We start from the raw sequence: 25,301 nt of genomic DNA, 5'->3' as shown, positions 1-25,301 counted from the left end.
GCTACCAAGGTTTATTGAACACTATAAACCATAAGCTTTGAAAGAATTTTTGGAAACATAAGAGGCTAATCTGTACAATAGAGTGTTGGAAAATATGCTCTTCTCTCTCCACACCAAAGATCTGTATTGCTAAATTATTTCTTATAAGGAGATGTACTAACTGGTGACTGTGTTGGTCTAGGATATATACGTTTTTGTAGCTTTCCATAATACGATGGAGGAACTTTCCTGGTGGTCCAGTGATTAAGAATCTGCCTTCCAATGCAGAGGCCACGAGGTTGATCCCTGGTCAGAGAACTAAGATTCTCCATGCCGTGGGGCAACTGAGTCACAACTAGAGAGCCTGAACATCACAATGAGAAGCTCCTGCATGCCATGACTAAGACCCAGCACAGCCAGATAAATAAAATTATTTTTAAAATATGATGGAAAGAATATATAAGGATAATGTCATTAAAGAGACGCAAGGATACATATGGAGCTTAGCAGGAATGAAGATATTTCAGGGAGGAAAATTTACTTACAGAGAGATGGAAAACTCACCCAGAGCACGCAAGGATGGGGCAAAAAGTCTTAGATGACCTTAGCTGAGGAACTCTTGAACTACTAGGTGCTCCTATAAAGTGAAATGTACTAATAAAGTGGCTACACATACTGGAGATCATTAATTGGTGATCAACTCCAACTAAAGCAGTAACTAAATAAAATATGATGAAATCATTCAGTGGCAGAAAACTCTGGCTTGTAAATAAGGGTGAAGAGTGAAAGTAAATACTTAGAAAACTAAATCTGGGGGTAAAAAACTGAACTCTCTAGCATTTCACCCTGTGATGTCCCAGAGTCAGAACACTGAAGATACTTATTGTTTGGAGAGGGAGGTGCTTGTGTGGGGATTCTCCACTTTTAGACCTACTAGATAGCCAGGGGGACATGCCTTCCTTAAGGACACACCGAAGGGATTTCTCTTTGTTATAAAGCCCACAGCATTCTGCACCTGTGTGATTTTACTTACTAGTGTCCAACATAAGGACGCATGGAAGAGGACTGGAGCATGTTCATCTCCATGTGATTTACAAGTATGAATGAACGAATGCACAATGCAGAAAAACTGAGGATCTTTCCGACTGAGGGTTTTCCTGGAAAGGAGAGTTGGACGCCTGTTTCAAAGGCACTCAAATAAGCACGTGTAGAGTGATCATGGGTCAGGGTGATTAATTACACCAGAATTTTCCCACCTGCAGGAGCCAGTCCCCTCAGTGTCCTCAACTCCCTTCCCCCCCCCAGTCATCTCAGCAGGAAATTACTACACTATGTCTCCCACATGGATGATGACTATTAGAAGCATTCTTGCAGACTGTGGCAGGGCCCAGGACTGGGTCAAGTAAAAGTAAATACCTGTCCTTATTAGGCGATCCTGGCCTCCTGCGGTGCATTTGCCCTGGACACAGCAGCTTCTGGCTCGGTCATAGAAAGCACACCTCAGGCCACCGCCTCCATGCGATACTTCCTGACCTTCAGGAACTTCTTTCCTCATGAACCACTTCCTTCCTCGCTCCTCATGATTGTTTTGGAGGATTTTACCCCAGGGGCCCATGCTCACTGCTCTGCCCCGGGTGGAGGCAGGGGGACCTCCTCAGGGAACCCAGCCAGCCTGAGGTCACTCTCAAGGACTGGTCACACCTTCATCTTCTAACTGGTCAAGCATCAAGCAGGTGCAGAGGAACAGAGGGATGGACTAGTGGTCACCCACCCACGCAAGCTGATGGAACTGACTTTCCAGAAATGACCTTACAAGGCTGTGGTTGTGGGGGTATGAGTTGAGGTGCGAAGAGATTCATAGCATCTATTTGCTTAGTGACTCCAAAGATTTAAAATTATGATCCGTATTTAATGACTATTAAATACTCAGAAACGAGTGAAGGTGTCATCTTCTGAGTCACAATTTTTACAACAAACCATTTTCTTTGTTAATTTCACGTCTCTCTACTAGGGGCAGGAAGCTGCCTGAGGTGGAGAAGAATGCTTTATTTTGGGGCTTCCCATAACAGGGACCACAGAGTCATGTGCACACTTTCTGAATGAATGAACGAAACTGTTGGCAGAACTACTATGGAATCCCAGATCTGTGCAGCAGAAGACAGGACAGGTCATGGACTTGGCTAATTTTCTCCTTGGTGGTACCCACTGTTCCATGCTCTTTGGGACCCTCATGGCCCCGGCTCCCTGGTCTAAGCCTGGACCATCCAGAGGTGCTCTTCTCCTAAGCAAAGGCCTTCACTGACTGAAGCTCAGATGATCTCTGACTCTAAGTGGCTGCTATCACTGAGGCCATTTTAAGGAATGCAAAGCAAGCTCTTCTGGTGGTTATGTTAAGTGAAGTATGATCAAAGAAAGTGAAGTCACTCAGTCGTGTCTGACTCTTTGAGACCTCATGGACTGTAGCCTACCACGCTCCTCCATCTGTGGGATTTTCCAGGCAAGAATACTGGAGTGGGTTGCCACTGCCTTCTCCAGGAGATCTTCCTGACCCAGTGATTGAACCCAGGTCTACGGCATTGCAGGCAGACGCTTTACCGTCTGAGCCACCAGGGAAGTCGCAGTATGATTAAATTATACCCAATCAAATTCACCCTTAAAAAACATGGCGCTTTATGAGTTTTGACACATGTACACGTGTAGTGGAACCACAATTGAAGTACAGAATATTTCTATCACCCACTAAAAAGTCCTTGGTGTCCTTCTGCAGTCTGTCCCCTCTTCCTCTCTCCCCCTGGACCACGGATCTGATTACTTTTTACCTTCAGCTGAGCCTTTTCCAAGATACCATTGGGAACCTGTTTTCCTTGACCCCTTCTCCCTCTGCCAGTCCTGGTGTTACCCCTCCTTCAGTGAGAGACTCCATGAACAGCTCCTGTGTACCCCCTGGTCTCCCTGCGCCCCGGGGTCTTCCCAGATTCCCGGGGGCTCCTCCTATCCAGTCGGCTCCATGAACTTGGATGTTTTTCGAGTACCATCCTCTCCCTCTTCTCATTTCTCTCGTGCTGGTCTTTGCTTCTCCCCAGTATCCACCCTCATGTATATTCGTAAAATTCTCAGGGCTTTCTTCCTGCCTGTTCCTTTCTCCTGGTTGTTGTGTCTGTGTTTCCAATGGGTTCACAGATCATGCTATATTGATCCTATGAGCCCTTCCAGCTCTCTGTCTCCGGGCCAGATGCATTTCTGGCCCTGTCAACCTGACTTCTTGACTGTTCCTTCCACACCCAACAGCACCACCATCCGTGGTCAGGCTGGAAGTGACCCGACCCCCAAGCCCACGTGCAGGGGGCCACCTTCACAATATGTCTGGAATTCACTGCTCCTCTTCTGTGGCTGCTGAGCTAACCTGGAGCACCTCTTTACTCGGCCCATGTCTCCCTCGGTCTGCTTCTCTTCCCTCTCAACACTCTCCCACTGTTACCAGAGCTATTTTTCTAAAATGTAAATCGGACATTTTCCTTTTCCGTATTATAAGAATAAAAACCAGGGGAATTTCCTGGCAGTCCAGTGGCTAGGAACTGGCGCGTTCATGGCCAGGGCCCCCAGGGTTCAATTCCAGGTTGGGGAACTAAGATCCTGAAAACCAAGCAGCATAGCCAAATAAATAAATACATAAATATAACAAAGAAAGAAAGAAAAAGAATAAAAACCAGGTGCAAAACCCATCTTACTGCAGCTCTCATTGTGCATGAGATAAAATCCAAGGTCTTTCAGATGGCAGTTCAGATCCTTAACAGCTTGAATCGATCTTGCTACTCTAATCCCATTTCTTAATCTCTCAACCCCTGTCCAACTCCAGGCATACTGGATTAACCCACGAAGGCTACCATGTAACTCTGTGCCTTTGACTCAAAATTCACTGTTTCCACAGTTGTTGGAGGTTGATTCTCTTTTTCTCCCTCACAGGCCCTGCCTGCAACCAGTAGAAACAGCTGTTGTCTCTCCTATGTCCAGAGAGCATTAAGATGTTAACACCAAGTCTGAAGCTCCTATACTTAAGCCACCAGATGTGAAGGGCCGATTCACTGGAAGAGACCCTGATGCTGGGAAAGACTGAAGGCAGGAGAAGGGGGCGGCAGAGGATGAGATGGTTGGAATGTATGACGGACTCAATGGACATGAGTTTGAGCAAACTCTGGGAGACAGTGAAGGACAGGGAAGCCTGGCATGCTGCAGTCCATGGGGTCACAAAGAGTCAGACACGACTGTGCGACTGAACATCATCATCATCATCACACTTTCTCCACACCTCTGTGCTGTTCAACCCTATGCATCTCACATTTACTCCGTGTAGTATCTCTGTGCCTCACAGGCATTAAGAATTCAAGAAACACTTATTGAAAACATGTTGCCCAATATCAGATGAAACATGCAAATATGAAGGCAAGCAACTCTGTCCTCATTACGCATTTTTTACCCATCCATTGCTTAAACAACAGAGACACCTGGCTTATTTTAAAAAATTGTTATGTTTCCTGCTTGGACTTGGATCAGCTTGTAACAACAACAATGACGACAACAGAGACAATTAAGAATTTTTCTGCTCAATCTAATCCAAGAGTATCCCATGATGAGAAAACAAACTTCAGTCACTGACGGTTACCAAGGGAACCCACCACATCACTGAGTAGCTGTAATGAGGCATTTTATGTATTAAGGCCATCATCATGGGTTTTAAGTACTTTGATAAGCTTTCACTTCTGCACTATCTCCCTTCTGTCCAAAGAGAAGCTTTGAAATAACAATAACCATCCCATGGCAACAATGTCTCCCCAGAATAAGGTCAAAACTGGGAACTCATGTGATTCACTCATTTTCTAAGGCAGCCCTGACAAAGAGGTGGAGGGTGAGAGACTGATTTCCCAGCTCTGGGGTGGGGGCTGGTCCTATCTCTTGGACTCGGTGGTGGCCTCCATTTATTCCACTGCAGTGAAGTCTTTTTATTCTGAGCACGACATGAAGACCCAGCTGTCCTGGACTAAGCCACCCCCGCCCCCATCTCAACAGCAGCCTGGATTCTCCCAAGTTATTCTCTTCCGTGTTCTATAAGGGGAGAGTCAATTTTATGACTCAAGGAGTCCTGAACACATGATCTAAAGAAAATAAAAATCCAAACCACAGTGGCAGGTGCGTCCTTCCATTGTGGAAGAGAGTACTTAGGAAAATAGCAAATCCTATTAATTACTTTCCAATATCTGGTCTGCAAGGCGTTCGCAGAGCCTAAGGATTTTAGGAGTCCTAACAACACAGACTGGGGAAGGTTCTGGGAGGACGTTACACACTCACCGTTCCAACCAATGGGTAAATGAATCCGGCGCCTATGCTGGCCCGGACGTCACTAATGGGTAGAATGAAACCCTTGGGTACGCCTTTCTTGTCAGGTTGGTGAGACAGGGAGAGGTGGGTCTTCGCCATGCAGATGGGCAAATTTCCAAATCCCTGTAAGAAAGGCAAGAAAAAGCGTTCCTTGAGCAAAAATGTTCTTTGTACTTGTTTGACCTGCACCCCCCTCCAGAACCCCCACGGCTCAGATCCACACACACAGTAGCGCTTGTTATTGCTCGTTCAGAGCAAGAAGATGGGAGCGCAACTCAGCTACACCTGATCACCACCTGGCAGGCTGAGGCTGTCTATTACTTATTCTGGATAATTCTTATTGCAGAAAGACACTACTACGTGTGTGTTTGAAGGGAGGGTGGCTCCTTGCTGGCAAGGCAGCAGCAGCTGTAGAAACCACTTTCCAAGAATATTAATATCCGGGACTCAGAAAGGTAATCTGGAGAAGGCTCCGTAATGAGGCTTTTAGTCCCACTGTTCACTCGTTCTTGGCGGCTGTCAGCAAGCAAAGGGCCCCTTTGTGTTGCTTTATGAATCACGGCTATTTGATCTGCGATTACATTATATGAACTGAGATGAGGTCACTATTTAAGCCTCTTATTTTTAAGGACCAAAGGCGATGCCTGACCCAGAGTTTTCAAAGGTGAAAGGGCAGGAAGTCACATGTGGGGCCTCACAAAAAGTACAGTGTCCTTGCAGCCTGGTCCCGATTAAGGGTACACAGTGCCTCCTCAGAGACTTGGCTGATCAACTGCAACCACACACTTGACACATAACTTTTAAGGAACATTCTCTGGGTGGACAGACAGAGATAAAAGGAATGAAATCTCCAGAGGTAACCCACACAGAATTTCTTATGATTCAATCTAGGACTATTTGGAAAATTTTATTGAACTATCAACTGAGGGGTGGGGTGGGGCTGTTCTCTATTCTCTTAATAGATGCTGATCAGAAATCTGCTGGGGTTAATCAAGATTGCTCTGCAGAAACAGTGCCCAGAATTTGGGGTTTCAGAGATCAATCAAACATTGAAACAATTTTTGTGAACTGATAAGGGTTTGCCAATTTAAAAGTTTACCAGTTAAGAATATATTTTTAAAAAACCCAGCATGCTATGTACTATCACCCTATTTCTTTGTAAATTTTTAAGCCTCAGAAAAAAGTCAGGAAGGATCTAATATTGGAATTAACAATAGTCCTTAAATAGCATTATTAAAAACTCATGGGGGAAAAAAAATCCTCATGACAATGACCTTATTTTACTCATTTCATTGCACATGAGTCAAAATTTCACTGCAGAACAATGTCAGTGTGTATGGCAAATTTTAGGAATCCTTTTTCTTTTTTTTTTAATACAAGTCAAGAGCATTCTAAGCCCTTGGAAAATTCTAAGAAGAAATGAATTGTTGACTATCTTATCAAATCTGGGAGAATACTCTGGTGAGAGTTGGTAGCACAGGACAAAATATTAAATATGCATTAAAAATAGAATTTAAGAGCTGGGGAGATGAAAAAATATATCAATGATACTCCTCATGAAACTCTTTTGCCAGCAAACTCTTGAAGAGCTCTGAGTTCTATTGATCATAGTAAACAGGAGGGGACGTTTGAGGCACGGGGCCCCTTTGGTCAGGGTGGATGAACACACTCTGCGGAGCCTATCTGACATGACCATTATGGGGCTAGACTCACGCTGCTGCATCTTGGTCACCTGCACAGCAGAAGGGAAGGGAGTCTTCACCCATGGTGGACAAGCTCAGCACCAAGCCAAGGAAGCACTTATACAAAAAAGGACACCAAGCACCCCATCTTTACGCACGGCAGTCTTATTTGACTAACCTGGCACTGTGCTAACATTTTTAAGACAGTAAGAGGAAGCACTACAGATCATTTAACTCTGACTCCACAGCTGCACACCCAAGAACACTTTTAGTGTTTCTGGCTGATAAGCAGGGCCTAAAGATCACACACCACAGATAAACGTGGATACAACCTGTATTAGACACATTTATAACCACAAAAGTCAATGATGTGTATGTCAGAGGGTATATCCTCTCAACATAACTACAGTCAATATCCTATCCAAGGATATTAACTTAATTTTTGTAGACCACACAGTAGATTAAGCCAAATTCAGCTGGCGGAACATATGCCAGCTCTCAATTCAGGGTGAATAATTACAAAAGCTTAAGCTGGATTTTTTCCCTAAGAGTACAACTTTTACCTGTTCCGTGTAACGATCTATTTTGGATTGTGCTTCTGGAGAGAGTTCAATATCTTTGGCTCCATAGACAGACTGGGCAATGGTTCTTATCTTTTCCACAATTGGAAGCTGGACAAACACAAATGACAACAAAAATGTTAAGTTTCATCTGGTTAAAAAATTAATAGAAAGCCTAGTGAGATTTTCTGTAATTGCTTAAAATTCACTACCAGATTCCCTTCTCATCAACTCCAGTATTTGAAGCAACCTCTTTCTCTTCTTTCACCCTTAATGTACTGAAATCAGAGATTAACTCACAAATAACAAGCATTAGGTGTTAAGCCAGTCCTGCTGCTGTTGCTGCTGCTAAGCCGCTTCAGTCGTGTCCGACTCTGCACGACCCCATAGAAGGCAGCCCACCAGCTCCCCTGTCCCTGGGATTCTCCAGGCAAGAACATTGGAGTGGGTTAAGCCACTCCAGAGGCTACTTATCTACTTAAATCACTTTTATCCATTACATCTTTATAAAAAATGTACCATTACTATGTTTTTTGATGGTTTTTATGTCAGAATGAAAGTCTCCTGACTAAACAGTGCTGATGTTTAAGTAGGTCTCCACTTGGGTTATATGGTAGTTAAATGTAATAATACTAAGGAATAAATATGTTTTTTATGAGTAAGAACGGGTTGAGATTTTAATATAAATGCTGGAGTGATTCAACATTTTATTGGAAAACTAGAGGTTGACCCTAGCGTCACTTTAGCAATGATGAGACATCAGGAGAAGGGGGGACATCCGAGAAGACTAGGTACGGGCAAATAAGTGTGTGGGGAGGAAACGGAAAGATTTTCCATAATGTTGGATATAGATTGCTGGTAAAATACTAAAAGTGTTCTTAAGAAACAAGAGGGCTTCCCCGGGCGCTCAGTGGTAAAGAATCTGCGTGCCAGTGCAGGAGACACAAGTTCAACTCCTGGCTGAGAAGATTCCACACGCCTCGGAGCAGCTAAGCCTGTGCAGCACAACTACTGAGCCTGTGCTTGAGATCCCGCGAGCCGCAACCACCGAGCCCATGTGTCCTAGAGCCTGTGCTACACGAGAGAAGGCCCGGCAATGAGAAGCCCACGCGCTGCAACTAGAGACAAGTCTGTGCAGCAATGAAGACCCAGCACGGCCAAAAACAGATTTTAAAAAGCTTTTTAAAAAAGAAACAAGGATGATTAATTAGGAAAGGAATGTTCCATAGATGAAGTGATTCTTAATTCAAGCAAAGCATCTGACAAAACTGCTCCTAATTTTACTGCGGGTAGGAAATACATAGGCATAATGAATGTAGTTGGTGGATTACTGTTTGGTAAAGTGCTGCTGGGCCAAGTGCTGACTGAATGCACACCAGCCAAGGGGAAGAAGACTCTTGTGGGCCACCTCCAGGACCTTGCTGTACAGTGGCAAATGGTACATCTGCATGAATCACTGTTGATATGCACAGGAGGGAGAGTTACCGAACAGGAGAAAATAAAAGCTTGTTCTACTTTCTCAGTAGGACAGAATCCCAAACTGCTTTAAAATGTGCTTTTCATTACCACAGTTTTTATTACTGTAGAGGTGCTCTGTGGTCTGGAGCTGAAATATTGAATGTTTCTATGAATAAAGAAATTAAGGTGCAAGTCATTATGATCTTTCACTGAAGGACATAAAAGAGGATCTGAATCAAAGGAGAGAAACTTCCTTCATGGATGAGGAGATGCAACACTGAATAGAGGTCGGGTCTCTCAAACAATCTATTAGTTCAATCCAATTCCATTAAAAATCCCAAAAGCACTTGCGTTACTTGGCCAATCAATTTTAAAATTGCTAATGAAGAGTAATGGCATAAATAGGTAAGATAACTTCATAAATAAATAAAACCAAAAGAACGAAGGTACGGGACCTGCCATACCAGGTATCAATCACACTACAAAACGATGCTAATGGATTCCACGTGGTATTGGCACAGGACAAGAAGGTTAATCAAGCTGAGATAAGGAAGAACACAGGAGGACACCTCAGCAGGTGTGGGACAGCATACAGCAGACACGGAACAAAACAGGGCAAAGGCTGACCCTGCAGCTGACGTCTGGCTGGAGAGAAATACAACGAAATTCCTACCTCTCACCAGGCCCCCAGGTAAGTCCAATATGGAACAAAGGCAAAGCCTTCTAAATTAAAACTTTATACACTAAGGGAAAAAATTGGGGAACTTTATGATCCTAAAGGAGGGAAGGATTTCTTCAACAAGGTAACAACAGAATATATCTTAAAGTAAATGACTTATAGATTTGACATCAAAATTTTAAATTTCTTGTATTAAAAAAGACATCGGGAATAAGAACAAAGCATAAAGAACAGTGTAGGGGGAGATACATGCAAATACTTAAAAGACTGGTTACTAGAATGCATAAAACTTCCACAAATTCAGGAAAAGACAGACATATGTAATATTGGTTGACAGAGTAACCAATAACAATATGAAAAATCCCCAATCTCATTAGTATTCAAGGAAAAGCAAATTAAAATGATGAAAAACCAATTCATACCCATGAGATGAATGAAACCGAAAGTCTGTGACTATCAAGTGTAGGGGAGGCTATGGGGAAGATGATCCTTACAGATTTCTTGGTTGGGATGTTAATGGTCTCATCTACCACGAAAGCTTCATTACTGGCCTCTTCACTCTTAATATACCCTCTACAGTAAGTCTAACCTTCCTAGTAACTCTAACCTTCTGCTAAAATTCCCTGAGGCTCACTCTAAGATCTACCTCGAAGACCAACATCTCCAGGAAACATACACTGACCTTCCTCAAGCACACGTGGGTGCTCTCTTCTTTGCCATCTGATGGCTGTGGAACACTCTGACCTGGGTGTCATACAGGACCAGAGATTCAGCAGGGCCTGGCAGCAAATAGCCACCAGCAACGTCCACACTCTCTTGGGGCACTCCGATGGCCCTCAAATGGTAACAGTGCCAGGATCAAGCTCACCCACTCTACTGGATGGCAAAGGGCCTTTTGTTAACCGTGTCATAAGAGAAATGAGAAAAGAAATATTTACCTCTAGATGGGACAAATCTAGAAAGAAATGATAATTATTTTCCAGGAAGGCAGAAGGTAGGGAAAGGATGGAAATGATTAAAGGAAATGGGAAAGCTATAGTAACCAGAGCTGCCTTCCTCGGTCTGAGCTCAGGGTAAGCCTGGGATGGCTCTAGGCTTGTTGCAAAAGAATGACCACAAGAGTGTCAAGTTGAGACTGGGTTAGAGAAAACTCGAGGGTAATTTTTAAAAGATTTCACATTTATTAGCTGAAGAATTGAAAATAGCCTATAAACTCTTTGAGGTCAAGGACCACCTCCTGTTCCCCTACAGGTGGGATTGAGCCCCTGGGGTAGGGTCTCAATACACAGTTGAATAAATGAATACATATTTTCTGAACTTCCTGTTGATGAAGCAAGGATTCCAGGTGGTGCAACGGTTATAAAAGATTATGTGTGTGTGTGTGTTTAGTATCTCAGTCATGTCTCACTCTTTGTGACGCTATGGACTGTAGCCTGCCAGGCTCCTATGTCCATTCTCCAGGCAAGAATACTGGAGCGGGTTGCCATTTCCTCCTCCAGGGGATCTTCCCAACCCAGAGATGAAACCTGTGTCTCTGTTAACACAACTTTTGCATTTAACAAACTAAAAACTGCACCAATAAGGCAGCTCCATTGGATATGATCTATTTATGTTGTTTCAGCAGGCAAGGAACTTCCTGCTGTTTCTCTGCTTGACTTGGGGGGTAGGGGAGTGTAATCTTTAAAGATAAAAGAAAGTCAAGTTCAGTCCAATGATTTTGATCTGAACTTGATATTCACTTGTACTGCTCTGTTTTCAGTGATAGCTTTTATAAAATAAATAAAATGGTAAAATAAATAATACATGGATATGTGTTCATCATCCCTGGCATTCCTCCAACTCCCTAAATACCTACAAATTTATCTGTTCATCACCTCTTCCCTCTTCATATCCCTGATGTCTAGAATAGTGATCTGCAACCAGCAGCCACTCCACAAACATCTGCCAAATGAGCAGCCAGCTATGCCAAGTACTTTCAAGATATTATGGTGTATAAAGAACTTCAGGGGTTTTGTGTACAGAGAATGCCTGTTGGGGTGGGGATGATGACACAGTAAAATATGACAGATTGGAGTGAGTGATAAAGGCTCTGCATATATGTTACTAGGAAAGTCAGAAGATCATAGACTTCAGGGGAAGGCATGGAGATCAGTATGAGGCTGGCAGGAACTTGAGTGGTGCTTAAAGGATGTGAAAGATTTTAATAAGCAATAAAAGGACAGATAATTTCACACAAGCTGGAAGGCAGACCTCAAGGTGGGAATGGTGGCAAACACAAGGCTTCTTCTGGAAAGAGTGACTGTTCTATTATGCACAATTTCTCAATACACTCATAAGCTACTTCACAAAGTCTGGCGTCTATACCACAATCTTGGATCATTTTGAAACTAAGACTATGTTAAATCTCTATCTTCACCAAGAATATAACTCTGAACATATTCTACATTAATTTCCTCCCAAACCTCTAAAATGTATAAAAATCGCTGAAATACTCTAGAACAGAGTATTCTGATGGAAATTTCTATAAGGATGGCAACGGTCTACAACCACGCTTTCCAGGCCGGAAGCCACCTGCCTCATGTAACTATTAAGTAGCTGAAATGAGGAAATGAGCTCTTAATTTCAGTTAATTCAAACTTCAATAGCTTCCTGTCACCAGTGGCTATGGCTTGGGCAGCACAGCTCTAGAAAGAAACCCTAACTAGGGTCATGTTGTCTACAGTTTCTCATTTAGAGTCTGCCCACCTGGAACCCTGGCTGAGTGACACCAGGAAGGAAGGCTGGAGGCTTCACCCTTCACCACATTCATAGTGTTGATGGGGTGATTCAGGCTTAAAGAAGCTGAGCTACTCAAAGATAGATGACATGATCTTTCTTGAAAAGACCTCTGGAATCACTACCTTGATTCCTGAAGAGTCCTGAGAGTCCCTTGGACTGCAAGGAGATCCAACCAGTCCATTCTGAAGGAGATCAGCCCTGGGATTTCTTTGGAAGGAATGATGCTAAAGCTGAAACTCCAGTACTTTGGCCACCTCATGTGAAGAGTTGACTAATCGGAAAAGACTCTGATGCTGGGAGGGATTGGGGGCAGGAGGAGAAGGGGACAACAGAGGATGAGATGGCTGGATGGCATCACCGATTCGATGGACGTGCGTCTGAGTGAACTCTGGGAGTTGGTGATGGACAGGGAGGCCTGGCGTGCTGAGATTCATGGGGTCGCGAAGAGTTGGACACGACTGAGTGACTGAACTGAACTGAACAGAGAGACTATTGTACTAAGTACAGTAATTCAGACAGAAAGACAAAAATCATACATCACAGATGTGCAATCTAAAAAACTGATGCAAATGAACTCATTTACAAAACAGAAAGAGGCATAGACAAAGAAGACAAATTTACAGCTATGAGAAGGGAAGGAGGGAGGGAATAAATTAAGAGTTTGGGATAAACACACACACACAACTATTTATAAAATGGATAAATAACAAGGTTCTACTGTATAGCATAAGGAACAATATTCAACATCATAAGTGTGTGTGTATTCAGTTGCTCAGTTGTACCTGACTCTTTGTGACCCCAGAGAAATGATTCTCAATCCTCATTAGTATTGTTTTCTCTAATCCTCTCAGGTAATCCTTCCTCTGGTTTCAGATAGTTCTTTCACATGCATGTAGTTAATCATGCTAAGTTGCTCAGTCGTTCCTCAGACTCTTGACAACCCTGTGGACTGTAACCTGCCAGGCTCCTCTGTCCATGGGATTTCCCAGGCAAGAATACTGGAGTGGGTTGCCATTCCCTTCTCCAGGGGACCTTCCCGACCCAGGGATTGAACTTGCATCTTCTGCATTGGCAGGAGGACTCTTTACCATTGTACCACCTTGGAAACCCTCAGCATCGTATAATAACCTATAATAGGAAAAATTCTGAAAAGAATATATATATACACACATATATATATATACACACATATATATATATACGTATGTGTATATATATATATATATATATACCTGTGTATATATTTCAATCACTCCACCGTATACCAGAAACTAACCTAACATTGTAAATCGACTATACTTCAATTTAAAAAAAAAAGCATGAATCTGCTAGACTTGGAGAAAATAAAATGTAGTTTGTTACATGGCCTTTCCTGTACTTCAATAAAAGTAAATAACATGAACCCACCTTACACCAGGAGCTTCATTACAACACTCCCCCTAGTGTCATGGGAGCAGCTCTGCGTTGTGACTGAGAACAACAGAGCTTTTTATCTTTAACACAAAGCATGTCCTTGGCTGGAAACCAGCACATCTGAGCTACCCAAGGTGTACGTGCCGACTGCCATGAGCCAGCTCCCCAAGTGGCTAGCCTCGCCGGCGTGTTGGTCATAAGCAACAGGTCAGTCCAGAAGAATCCCAGAGGAAACTCGCTCTCCTAAGAAAACCAGGATGCAAGGTAGAGAGAGCTGAGGTCTGAGAATGAAGAGAGGCTCATCGCCAGAAAGCCCATATTTGTCCATGTGAAATGATGATGATAAGGAATTCACATTCACAGCACAAGAGTGACTTTGTATACTCTTTCTTGTTAGTCTGTTTTGCCTTCAGTTTTTTTTTTTTTTGGCAGTCGAAGGATGCTCTTTATTTTATTTTTTTTTTCACACTAAAATATTTTTATTTATTATAATATTCTTCTTTTCCCCTAGTACAAAAGTAATACAAGATTAACGCAGAAAATCTGGAAAAGAAAAGAAGCAGCAAAGAAAATAAAGCACTTTTCATACTACAACTCTGTAATGTCTGCTAACCTCTTCATATATGCTCTTTGAGTCTTTTTCATATGCATATTTATGGAATTCTACAATATAATTTCCAAATTATGCAGGTGCACTATAATTTCTTTAATTCTTCCTTTTTAACAACTGAAGTAATTTTCTTTCTTCTTTTCCTTCTTTCTCTTTCTTTTTCCTGTTATTTTTTTTTTTATGTTTAATTTAATTTAATTTTTTTTTTTTTTTTGTGGTGGCACTATTTATTTCATATCTAATTTCACATCATGGTATTGCCTTCAGTTTTGATTTATTTCAGGTCACAGGAATTCTGACTGTCTGATTTACTGTAGATGGACATCTTGAGGATGATATTTCATGAAACTAAATATGCAAAGGAGTCAACATAGTGTCTAACAGCGCAAACTCAAGTGATAGTAATATAGTGCCTTGTTTTAAAATATGCTAACTGAATACTGATTTGAATTTTGTTTCATCTAGTGGAAAATTTTATATTTTTACTACTAGTTGAGGATTTTTCCTCACTATGGATCTCTTTTATTAGTCCTTAATTTACTTTCATTTGAACAATTAAAAAATTTAAAAATAAAGTGCTTATTTCAATATTTTGGTTTTGTTTTGCTTTTTAATTTTTAATGTCCAGCTCTGTGACTCCATGGACCATAGCCCACCAAGCTCCCTCGTCCATGGGATTCTCCTGGCAAGAATACTTGAGTGGGTTGCCATTCCCTTCTCCAGGGGATCTTCCCAATCCAGGGATTGAACCCACATCGCCTGCATGGCACAGAACCTCCAGGTAATGCACCACTAGCACCATCTGGGAAGGCTCATATGCTTATTTGAGGTGGACAGCGAAGTGATTCAGTTATACATATACACATATCCATTCCGTCTAGGTTATTGAGTAGTCTCCTGGGCTTGTATAGTCTTAAGTAGAACATAACAGTGACACCAAAGGAAAACAGAGGAACATATGAATTTAACGATCTCACCCACAGGAGGCGGAAGGGCTGGTAGTGGCCTGAGCACTTGCTTGGCCTAACGATGTTCATGTATTTTTATGACACACTTGATGTTCCTCCTTGCACAAAGTTACTCACAAACCTCAGTGTGTTGAGAGACTCATACAAATGGACATGAGGTGAAGCTCAGGCTCTATTTTCATGGGATGGAATCATATTTCCCTAATTTATCTACTGGAGCTGTGATGCCAAAGAAAAATCTTCTAGTCTAAGATTAAAAGTTTCACTCAAGGGGGGGAGGAAACTACTTTCATGAAAAGAAAAAGAAATCATTTTCTGAAATAAAATGGTGGCTAAAACAAATCGCTAACCTCTCAGATTCTAGGGGATTGGAAGCCTGTGCTGTTTTGAGTGATTTCCTCCCCAAATCCTGAAGTAGTCTTTAATACAGTTGTGATAACATTTAAATAATGTTGCCAGCTTTTCAGGCTGAGAAAACGGATTCTGTACCTACTGGGCTTCCCAGGTGGCGCAGCAGTAAAGAAGTGCTTGCCAATGTAGGAGACACAAGAGATGTGGGTTCACTACCTGCGTTGGGAAGATCCCTTGGAGTAGGAAATGGCAACCCACTTCAGTATTCTTGCCTGGGAAATCCCATAGACAGAGGAGCACAGTGGCTATAGCCCATGGGGCCACAGAGTTGGACATAACTCAGTGACTGATCACGCACCTCTGTTGAGTGGTCTCAGGTCATCTGAATTTAAGTCAGAAAATTCAGGGGATGGATGGAATGAGGCAGAAAATGACTGGCTAACTGGAGGTGCGACACTGATGATTCATTTTACACCCTTGTCTTTCTTGCTTGGCCCATAGTTCTGGATGATATAATGCAATTCTAGAAGCTTCCACCACATTGACATTCCATTTTTCGAGTTACAAGAAAGCACTTAGGTGAAATTATAGGAATCCTTGTGACATGCACAAGTGAAACGGGTACAGACCACTCTTTCTTATCAGGTGCTATTTCTAGCCTCAAGGGGATTAAGCTGGCAGATGTCTACCAGAATCACAAAGCCCATCGAGAAAGCTGGCCTGTTCCAACAACAGATTCAGATCTGAAGACACATGTCAAACAAAGATGGGTGTGGCAGCCGGTAGGCCAAGGAGGTGAGTGAGACCAAAGGACACTGGACAGGGAACCTAGAGGCCAGTGCTGGAGAAGAATCTAGCTCTGATAGCGATCTGAGGTGTGTCTGCAAAAGGGTGTGGCATGGAGGCGGTGTGGGAACTTGGAGCTGAATCATGAAGAAGAGGTAAGGGGAGAAGGGCTAACGAGGGAGGGGCTAGAAGCAGTTCAGGCTGGAGACCCAGAGCTTCACATAAATAAGAAAGCAGAACACGAGAGCACAGGGAGGGATACGGACTCTGCATGAGATACTCACGGGACTGGAAATACAAGGGGCAGCTTCCTATAAACTGTGCCAAATATTCAGTTGCACACAAGGGATATAAAGGAGAGAGCTGAAAAAAGGTCTGGTGGAAAGAGGCAGACCAAGGGCAGGTCTGAGGACAGGGAGGAGAGAGCCAAGGGAGGCCAAGGCCTTGACAAGGAGATAAGAGTACAGGGACAATCAAGGGTGTAAAAAGAAAGGTCGTCCCTTCTCCCTAAAGCTTGTTCAGCAGTTACTGTGAAATATAAAAGGCACAGAGGATGTACATAACGATCATTCTGAATTTTAAAATTTTATGAATTAAACTCTCTCTATATAGTATGAATGTATACATTTCTATATTTTCTAAATACACAGAACGGTACATTTAAAAATGATAAAAACAGGGAATTTCACATTAGGAATATTAAAAAAACCACCACTACATACACACATACATTCTATACACATATATACAAGTACTTATACACATGTATTTTTATTCATTTCCTTAAAATTTGAGGTTCTGGCTGCAAATGCCCAGTGTCCAACTAAAAGGATATCTGTCAATTACCCACCCCCAAACTGATCTGAATCCTTAAGAAATAGAAAATACATAATTCCTCAATAACCAACCAATTCCTCTACCCCCCAAATGCATGCCAGCAGGGGAGAAAACACTCATAAACACACAGGCAGTGCGAGTGCAACAGGGCGGAAATCCTTGGTGCTGGCATGGCCCTAGACAGTCTTCCTGGGCTGTTTTGATCTCCCCTGATTCCAGCCCCGCTGTGATCAAGAGCATGGCTTCACACAAGAAACAGGAAAGACCTTTAAACAAAAACAAACACCATCCTCTCTTGGTGTCAAGGCTGCACCTCACGGTGTCTGTGAGGTTAGAGGAAGGATGCGAAGGGATGGGGAGACAGTTTTCAACCCTCACTCCTGATGTAACAAACAATATTCAGACAGACTTTCGGTGCCATGCATCCTTTACAAAAGTGACTGAGATTTTAATAAATCACTAACAGCTCCCAATTCTAATAGAGAAAGATGGCTAAATGTCTGGCTTTAATTAGGGGAGGCCTTTTTTTCCGGTGCCCTGGGAGCTTCTAACTGCTGGGTTTAAACCACTTGGAAAGGACACCATCCCTGGAGTTTGACAAAGTTACCTGAGTTACAAAATGATTCCTGAAAGTCAATTCAGGAAATGCCCTCTGAAGTGAAACAGACAGAAGTTAGAGCTAACTTAGATCCCCAGCCTCCCATGTCCCAGCTCTTTACTCTGGGACATTTCATTTTGTTCTCACAGCAACTGGGTGAAGTTGATGTCAATATCAGACACTATTTTATAGATAAGGAAGCTGAGACTTGAAGAACTGCCCACGTTTACATCCACGGTAAGGCACTGCCCAGATTTAAACTCAGTTCTAATGTACTCAAAGTCTTACCCCTTTAACTATAATGTTACGGCTTTCATCAAGTGTCCATTTCGTCATGGGGCAAGTCCCTCACCTTCTCTAAGATCTCGTTTGCCCATTTAAAAAGCAGAATTGAGCTCACACATCCCACAGAAATAGATTAGATATACTTGAAATAATGCATGGCAGAGAAATTTGTTAGCTTATAAAGTGTTAAATACAGATTCCTTTTTTCATCTGCTATAGCATTTCCCTGGGTGCTTACAGATATAGAGACATTATACTGTAAAGTGTAAAGATAAACTGTCAAAAGCAATAATAGAAAAGAAAAAGTCCAAGAGAAGATGGGTTTTGGTGGGTATTTCTAATAGCTTCTTAAAAGGACAGGATACTGTGATCAGGACTTGAAAAAGTCAATTTTCATTCCAATCCCAAAGAAAGGCAATGCCAAAGAATGCTCAAACTGCCGCACAATTGCACTCATCTCACACACTAGTAAAGTAATGCTCAAAATTCTCCAAGCCAGGCTTCAGAAATATGTGAACCATGAACTTCCTGATGTTCAAGCTGGTTTTAGAAAAGACAGAGGAACCAGAGATCAAATTGCCAACATCTGCTGGATCATGGAAAAAGCAAGAGAGTTCCAGAAAAACATCTATTTCTGCTTTGTTGACTATGCCAAAGCCTTTGACTGTGTGGATCACAATAAACTGTGGAAAATTCTGAAAGAGATGGGAATACCAGACCACCTGACCTGCCTCTTGAGAAATCTGTATGCAGGTCAGGAAGCAACAGTTAGCACTGGACATGGAACAAAAGACTGGTTCCAAATAGGAAAAGGAGTACGTCAACGCTGTATATTGTCACCCTGCTTATTTAACTTTTTTGCAGAGTACATCATGAGAAACGCTGGACTGGAAGAAACACAAGCTGGAATCAAGATTGCCGGGAGAAATACCAGTCACCTCAGATATGCAGATGACACCACCCTTATGGCAGAAAGTGAAGAGGAATTCAAAAGCCTCTTGATGAAAGTGAAAGTGGAGAGTGAAAAAGTTGGCTTAAAGCTCAACATTCAGAAAACGAAGATCATGGCATCTGGTCCCATCACTTCATGGGAAATAGATGGGGAAACAGTGGAAACAGTGTCAGACTTTATTTTTCTGGGCTCCAAAATCACTGCAGATGGTGACTGCAGCCATGAAATTAAAAGACGCTTACTCCTTGGAAGGAAAGTTATGACCAACCTAGATAGCATATTCAAAAGCAGAGACATTACTTTGCTGACAAAGGTCCATCTAGTCAAGGCTATGGTTTTTCCTGTGGTCATGTATGGATGTGAGAGTTGGACTGTGAAGAAGGCTGAGCGCCAAAGAATTGATGCTTTTGAACTGTGGTGTTGGAGAAGACTCTTGAGAGTCCTTTGGACTGCAAGGAGATCCAACCAGTCCATTCTGAAGGAGATCAGCCCTGGGATTTCTTTGGAAGGAGTGATGCTAAAGCTGAAACTCCAGTACTTTGGCCACCTCATGTGAAGAGTTGACTCATTGGAAAAGACTCTGATGCTGGGAGGGATTGGGGGCAGGAGAAGGGGACGACACAGGATGAGATGGCTGGATGGCATCACTGACTCGATGGACATGAGTCTGGGTGAACTCTGTGAGTTGCTGATGGACAGGGAGGCCTGGCGTACTGCAATTCATGTGGTCGCAAAGAGTCGGACACGACTGAGCGACTGAACTGACTGACTGTGATCATCCTTAAGGGGTGAAAGGAAATGATGCAGTATATTAAATATATTAATTCTTACATGATAAACTTCCTTTGAGCAATTAGGCCCCTGCCCCTTATTCTATATTTAAAAAAAATTATAATTTTGAATTAATCAACAGCTTCCTCTGTAACGTGAACAACTTTCACCTGCTCTTGAATTAGAAGCTACTCTGGTGAAAGACACGCAGAATTGTTCTGTTAAGAACAGTGGTTGCATCTCTCAATTTTCGACAGGTTGGCACAGACTCCTGAGTTCGAAGAGCAGCTTGATTCTCACTTTAACTAATGGACAGGTCATCAGAAAGCCACAGACTCAGGGAGCTGTCTGGCTTCACGGTGTCTCTGAGGCCAGGTGTTTCTTTTTCTTTCGAGCTGTTCCTCTTTCCATTTGGGCTTTTGAGATGATTTCTACTTCCCCCACGAAAGTAGTCATGCCCTGCGCTCCTACACTATTTCTGATTCGTTAATCAGCTCAGCTGTCTTTCTTCGGTAAAACAAGATGGGGGCGGGACTGGAGCAGGAAATGAGATGCCATCAATCCTGCCCCCAATACATTCTGGGTGGAATAGAGTCTGGGGTGATACACAGAAACCCGGTTTGTACAAAGAAGCAAAGGCAGCCGGGTGTTTCTTTTATCAGGCTGTTTTATCCAAAAGTATTTTAACACTTCTTTTTTTTCCCGTAGGGCAGTCTCATACCTCCCTATGGAGCTATCAAGCATCAAAAGGGTTAGTTATGGGGAAAAAAAAAAATGAAATGAATTAAAAGGGTTTCAAAAAAAACTATTACTTAAAACTTAGAAAAGAAAAGCATTACTTAGTCCATAAAGGTTCACCAACAGTGATTATGTAAGAAATCTGGTGGACGGCGGGTGGGGGGAGCTTAAATTCTGTTACTACCTGCAATGGTGACCTCAGATTTCTACACTGTTACAAGACTGTAAATTGTCTTCTATGATCTAAAATGGACTTGCCAGCATGAGGGACAGAACTATTAGGGAGAGAGTCTCTTTTCATAAACTGTCATGAAGCAATAAAAGGCTGAACTGCATAAGCAATTATGCAGCTCAAATCTAATTTCTGTGTTACAGAGTATGTGGGCAAAGGAGGCAAGAATCCTACCAAATATTGAGGCAACACTGTTATAAAATTAATCCGCTTTTCACAGAAGAGCAGACATTTTAACAGCATCATCTTTACAATGAACGCGAATTTACAACAAAAATTTTTAATATTGGTGGGAAGGAAAAGGGTTCATTTTAGGGTTAGTGCATGTCAAAGACAGCGTAACTCACAAAATACTGCTTCTATTTATTGACCTTCTTTTCACCTTGCATGGTTTTCCTGAAAGAGCCAGTTTTTGAATGTGAAATCATTAAAATCTGCCATTGCCAGTCAGTGCGGTTCTCGATCAGGGTTGGGTGATGGTCTGTTTCCTGACAATTGTTTGTTTCCTTATATGTAAAATGAGGGGAAAGCAGGGAAGTAAGGACTAAAGAAGTTACCAAGTACAAAGTGCCTGGCACACGACAAGCCCTCCTCAGCCGTTGAATAATCATCATATTCTTGATGATTTAACTCTAGACTCAAGACCAACAGAACTTGTGAGGAATGAAGGGATGGGAGAAGCCACCAGTTAAGGCTGAGAACTCCAGCAATCAAGGACTACCTAAGAGGGCAAATCCAACAGCCAGAGCTGGAGCCAGCAGATTCAGAATGGAGATGTGTGGATAGGAACAAAGATGAATGGAGAGACTGAGATCCTGGGAAGTTCAGATATGCTGACTGAATGCTCATTATGAAGCTGTTTTTAAATATATACTAGACAATCCAGCAACTCCTTTTCAGCATATATACCCAAAAGAACTGGAAGCACAGTTTTACACACATGTTCACAGCAGCAAGCAGCATTATTTACAACAGCCAAGAAGTGGAAGAAACCCAACCGGCCACTGACAGACACAAGGGCATAAACACACAATGGACTGTTTTCAGCCTTAAGGAAGTTCTGACGTATGCAATAGCATGGATAAACCTTGAGAACATTATGCTAAGTAAGGGCTATAGACTGAATGCTTCTGTGCCCCCAGAATTGGTATGTTGAAGCCTAATTCTCAATGGGATGGTGTATTCAGATGTGAGGACTTTGGGAGTGATTAGGTTGATGTTACTAGAAGGTTAGGCCCTGGAGTGATTAGGTCATACGGGTGCACCCCTCATGCAAGGGATTAGTGCTTTTATAAAAGACAAGATCCCTCCCCACTTTCACCACATGAGGATACAGTGAGGAGACTGCCATCTAAGAAACAACAAGACCCTCGCCAGATATCCAATCCGCTTATGCCTTGATCTCAGACATCCCAGCTTCCAAAAGTATCAGTGATAAATCTCTGCTGTTAACACGTCGATCCAATACTATGATATTCCTCATAGCAGCCTGAAAGGACTGAGACAGTGAATAAGCCAGTCAAAAAAGGGACATATTCTATGGCTTCACTGGCATGAGACAGCCAGGAATAAAGGAGAAGGAAAAATGAAATGTTAGTGTTTGAGGGGTACAGAGTTTTGCAAGATGAAAAGACCTATGGAGAGAGATGCTGGTTGTACAACAATGTGAAGGTACTTAACACTAGTGAACTATTCACCTAAAAATGGAAAAGGTGGTCAGTTTTATGTTATATGTGTTTTACCACAATCCAAAAATTAAAAAAATATATATATTAGACATATTTAATAGCTCAAGAAAACCACGATACAAAGGGGATTTAACAGAAACAGACAAAGAAAATACTGCCCATGATTTCCCAAGCATGATGAGAGCTGAATTTCATGGGGTTGCAAAGAGTTGGACACAACTGAATGACTGAACTAAACTGAACTGATGAAAGCCGAAGAATTGATGCTTTTGAACTGTAGTGCTGGAGAAGACTCTTGAGAGTCTCTTGTACTGCAAGGACATCAAACCAGTCAATCCTAAAGGAAATCAATCCTGAATATTCACTGGAAGGACTGATGCTGAAGTTGAAACTCCAATAGTTTGGATACCTGATGCAAAGAGCCGACTCACTGGAAAAGATCCTGATGCTGGGAAAGACTGAAGGCAGGAGGAGCAGGGGGCGACAGAGGATGAGATGGTTGGATGGCATCACCGACTCAATGGACATGAGTTTGAGAAAGCTCTAGGAGATGGTGAAGGACAGGGAAGCCTGGCATGCTGCAGTCCATGGGGTTGCAAAGAGCTGGACATGACTGAGCAACTGAACAACAACGATGAAGTTGCTCAAAAGTCTTGTTCCTGTGCCAACCTTGTTGAACCCTATACTCCAAAGCCCCTCTGCACTGAGTGCAGAACACAGGCTAGGGGCCAAAGAGTTGGGGTCCCAGGGAGCCGGACCTGGTCAGATGGTTCAGCCTCTTCAACCTTCTGTTAATCCTTATCTGCAGAGCTGTCGTGACAACCTGTGCGAAGCTCTTAGCACTGGCCTGGCATATCCTCATCCTTGTGCTGGATCTTACCTGCACATCATACAGGAACTGGAAACGACTTTCTTTGCTTGCAGCTTCTCTCACAGCCCAAGCCAGGTCCACTGACCCTTTCCCACCAATCGACCAGTGATAGCAGGGGACTGCATTGAAGGCGCCGGCCCGCTTCGCAAGCTCACACACCAAGTCAATCTCTGCGCGGGTGTCGGTCCTGGTGATGAAAATGTTTGTGGTTTTGCATCTGTATTCATTTAGCGATGTTTTCAAAGAAAGACTAACTGCTTATACAGAACTTTGCTCCCAAACACTGAATATATTCTAAACATCAAAAGTGGTTACATTGTGTTTAAATAAATCAGATCTTAAGCAAAGCATGGGGGGAAAAATCCTCTTCAACTATTATCTCAAATATTTCAAATTGTTAAAGGTTTTATTGAGAAAATTCCATAGCATATCCCTTTGATCATCCATCGTCTTTCAGTAAGAAATGCTGGTCAGAATTAATAATAATAATGATAAAAGTGAAAGAAATGGTAACTTACTTTACAGATTTCACTTCCCTGCTAATATTTGGGAACACATCTGCTAAAGTAAAACCAATCCAAAGAAAACCAAACAAATAGAATGAGTAGAGTTATTTCTCTATACTTTAGATGAAGCACAGAAAAGCCCAAACATCCTCAAAACACAAATGTACTTCACAGGGTGGCCCAGTGATATGCCCGCATTTAAAGTAGGACGCTTGACTTACTTGAAGACATTCAGAGCCACAACAACAGGGACCCCGAAGAGCTGAGCGATCTGAATTTGCTTCTCCAGGTTACAGCAGCCATCTGCCACCAGCTGGAGGTTCTGTAAGAAAAACCAGACCCCTGCATAGTATCACCTCCCATTAAACCTGACAAATGACAATGGCAAGCCCACTCTGGCAGGTTTTGTTCCATCTATGCTCACTTTAGCTTCCCTGGTAGCTCAGTCGGTAAAGAAATCTGCCTGCAATGCAGGAGACCTGGGTTTGATCCCTGGGTTGGGAAGAACCCCTGGAGGAGGGCATGGCAACCCACTCCAGTATTCCTGCCTGTAGAATCCTCGTGGACAGAGGAGCCTGGTGGGCAGCAGTCCTCGGGGTCACAAAGAGTCAGATATGACTGAGCAACTAAGCACAGCACACGCTTACTTTACTGTCCTGGAAGCTATGCAAGAAAGCCTAAGTCATTTTTTTTTCCCCCAAGAAAAGATGGCTGCAGGAGGAAGAGGCTCATTTTCCAAATAAAGTCTAAAATTATTCTAGATCCAATGGCATATTTGGGTCTCCAGCCAGGCAGCTATTTCTGCTGCTGACTGGCAGCCAACACATCAGCAACATGCCCACGCTCTGTGGGCTGGTGGACAAGAAGGCATACGGTCCCCGGAGGGTGACAGCCCTGTCCAGCTACTCTCTGCTCAAATTCATGGTGCCACCTGTAGGAGCTAAGAGGTACTGCTGCCAGTCCATCAAAATCTGCAAGTCATCAAAAGAATACATGGGTATAAACTTCATATGGGTTTCCTTGATGGCTCAGATGGTAAAGAATCCGCCTGCAATGCGGGAGACCTGCAGCATGGCAACCCACTCCAGTGTTTTTGCCGGGAGAACCCCCAGGGACAGAGGAGCCTGGTGGGTTATAGACCATAGGGTTGCAGAGTCGGGCACGACTAAGCGACTAAGCACACAAG

The 25,301-nt window shown here is 42.8% G+C and overlaps 1 protein-coding gene across 2 annotated transcripts in view; it reads right to left on the bottom strand.

Annotated features, from left to right (window-relative positions):
• MTHFD1L (methylenetetrahydrofolate dehydrogenase (NADP+ dependent) 1 like) overlaps positions 1–25,301 on the bottom strand; it is a 181,879-nt gene that overhangs the window by 47,398 nt on the left and 109,180 nt on the right. For both annotated transcript variants that reach the window (NM_001076018.2, XM_024996727.2), the window contains 4 exon segments: positions 5,323–5,475; positions 7,598–7,705; positions 23,619–23,796; positions 24,337–24,437. In NM_001076018.2, the coding sequence (NP_001069486.1) occupies positions 5,323–5,475; positions 7,598–7,705; positions 23,619–23,796; positions 24,337–24,437 (540 nt within the window).

This window comes from Bos taurus, chromosome 9 (genome assembly GCF_002263795.3).
Source record: "Bos taurus isolate L1 Dominette 01449 registration number 42190680 breed Hereford chromosome 9, ARS-UCD2.0, whole genome shotgun sequence".
In the NCBI taxonomy this organism is placed as follows: domain Eukaryota; kingdom Metazoa; phylum Chordata; class Mammalia; order Artiodactyla; family Bovidae; genus Bos; species Bos taurus.
Note: the sequence above shows the minus strand (reverse complement) of the source record. Positions and strands in the feature narration are given on the sequence as shown.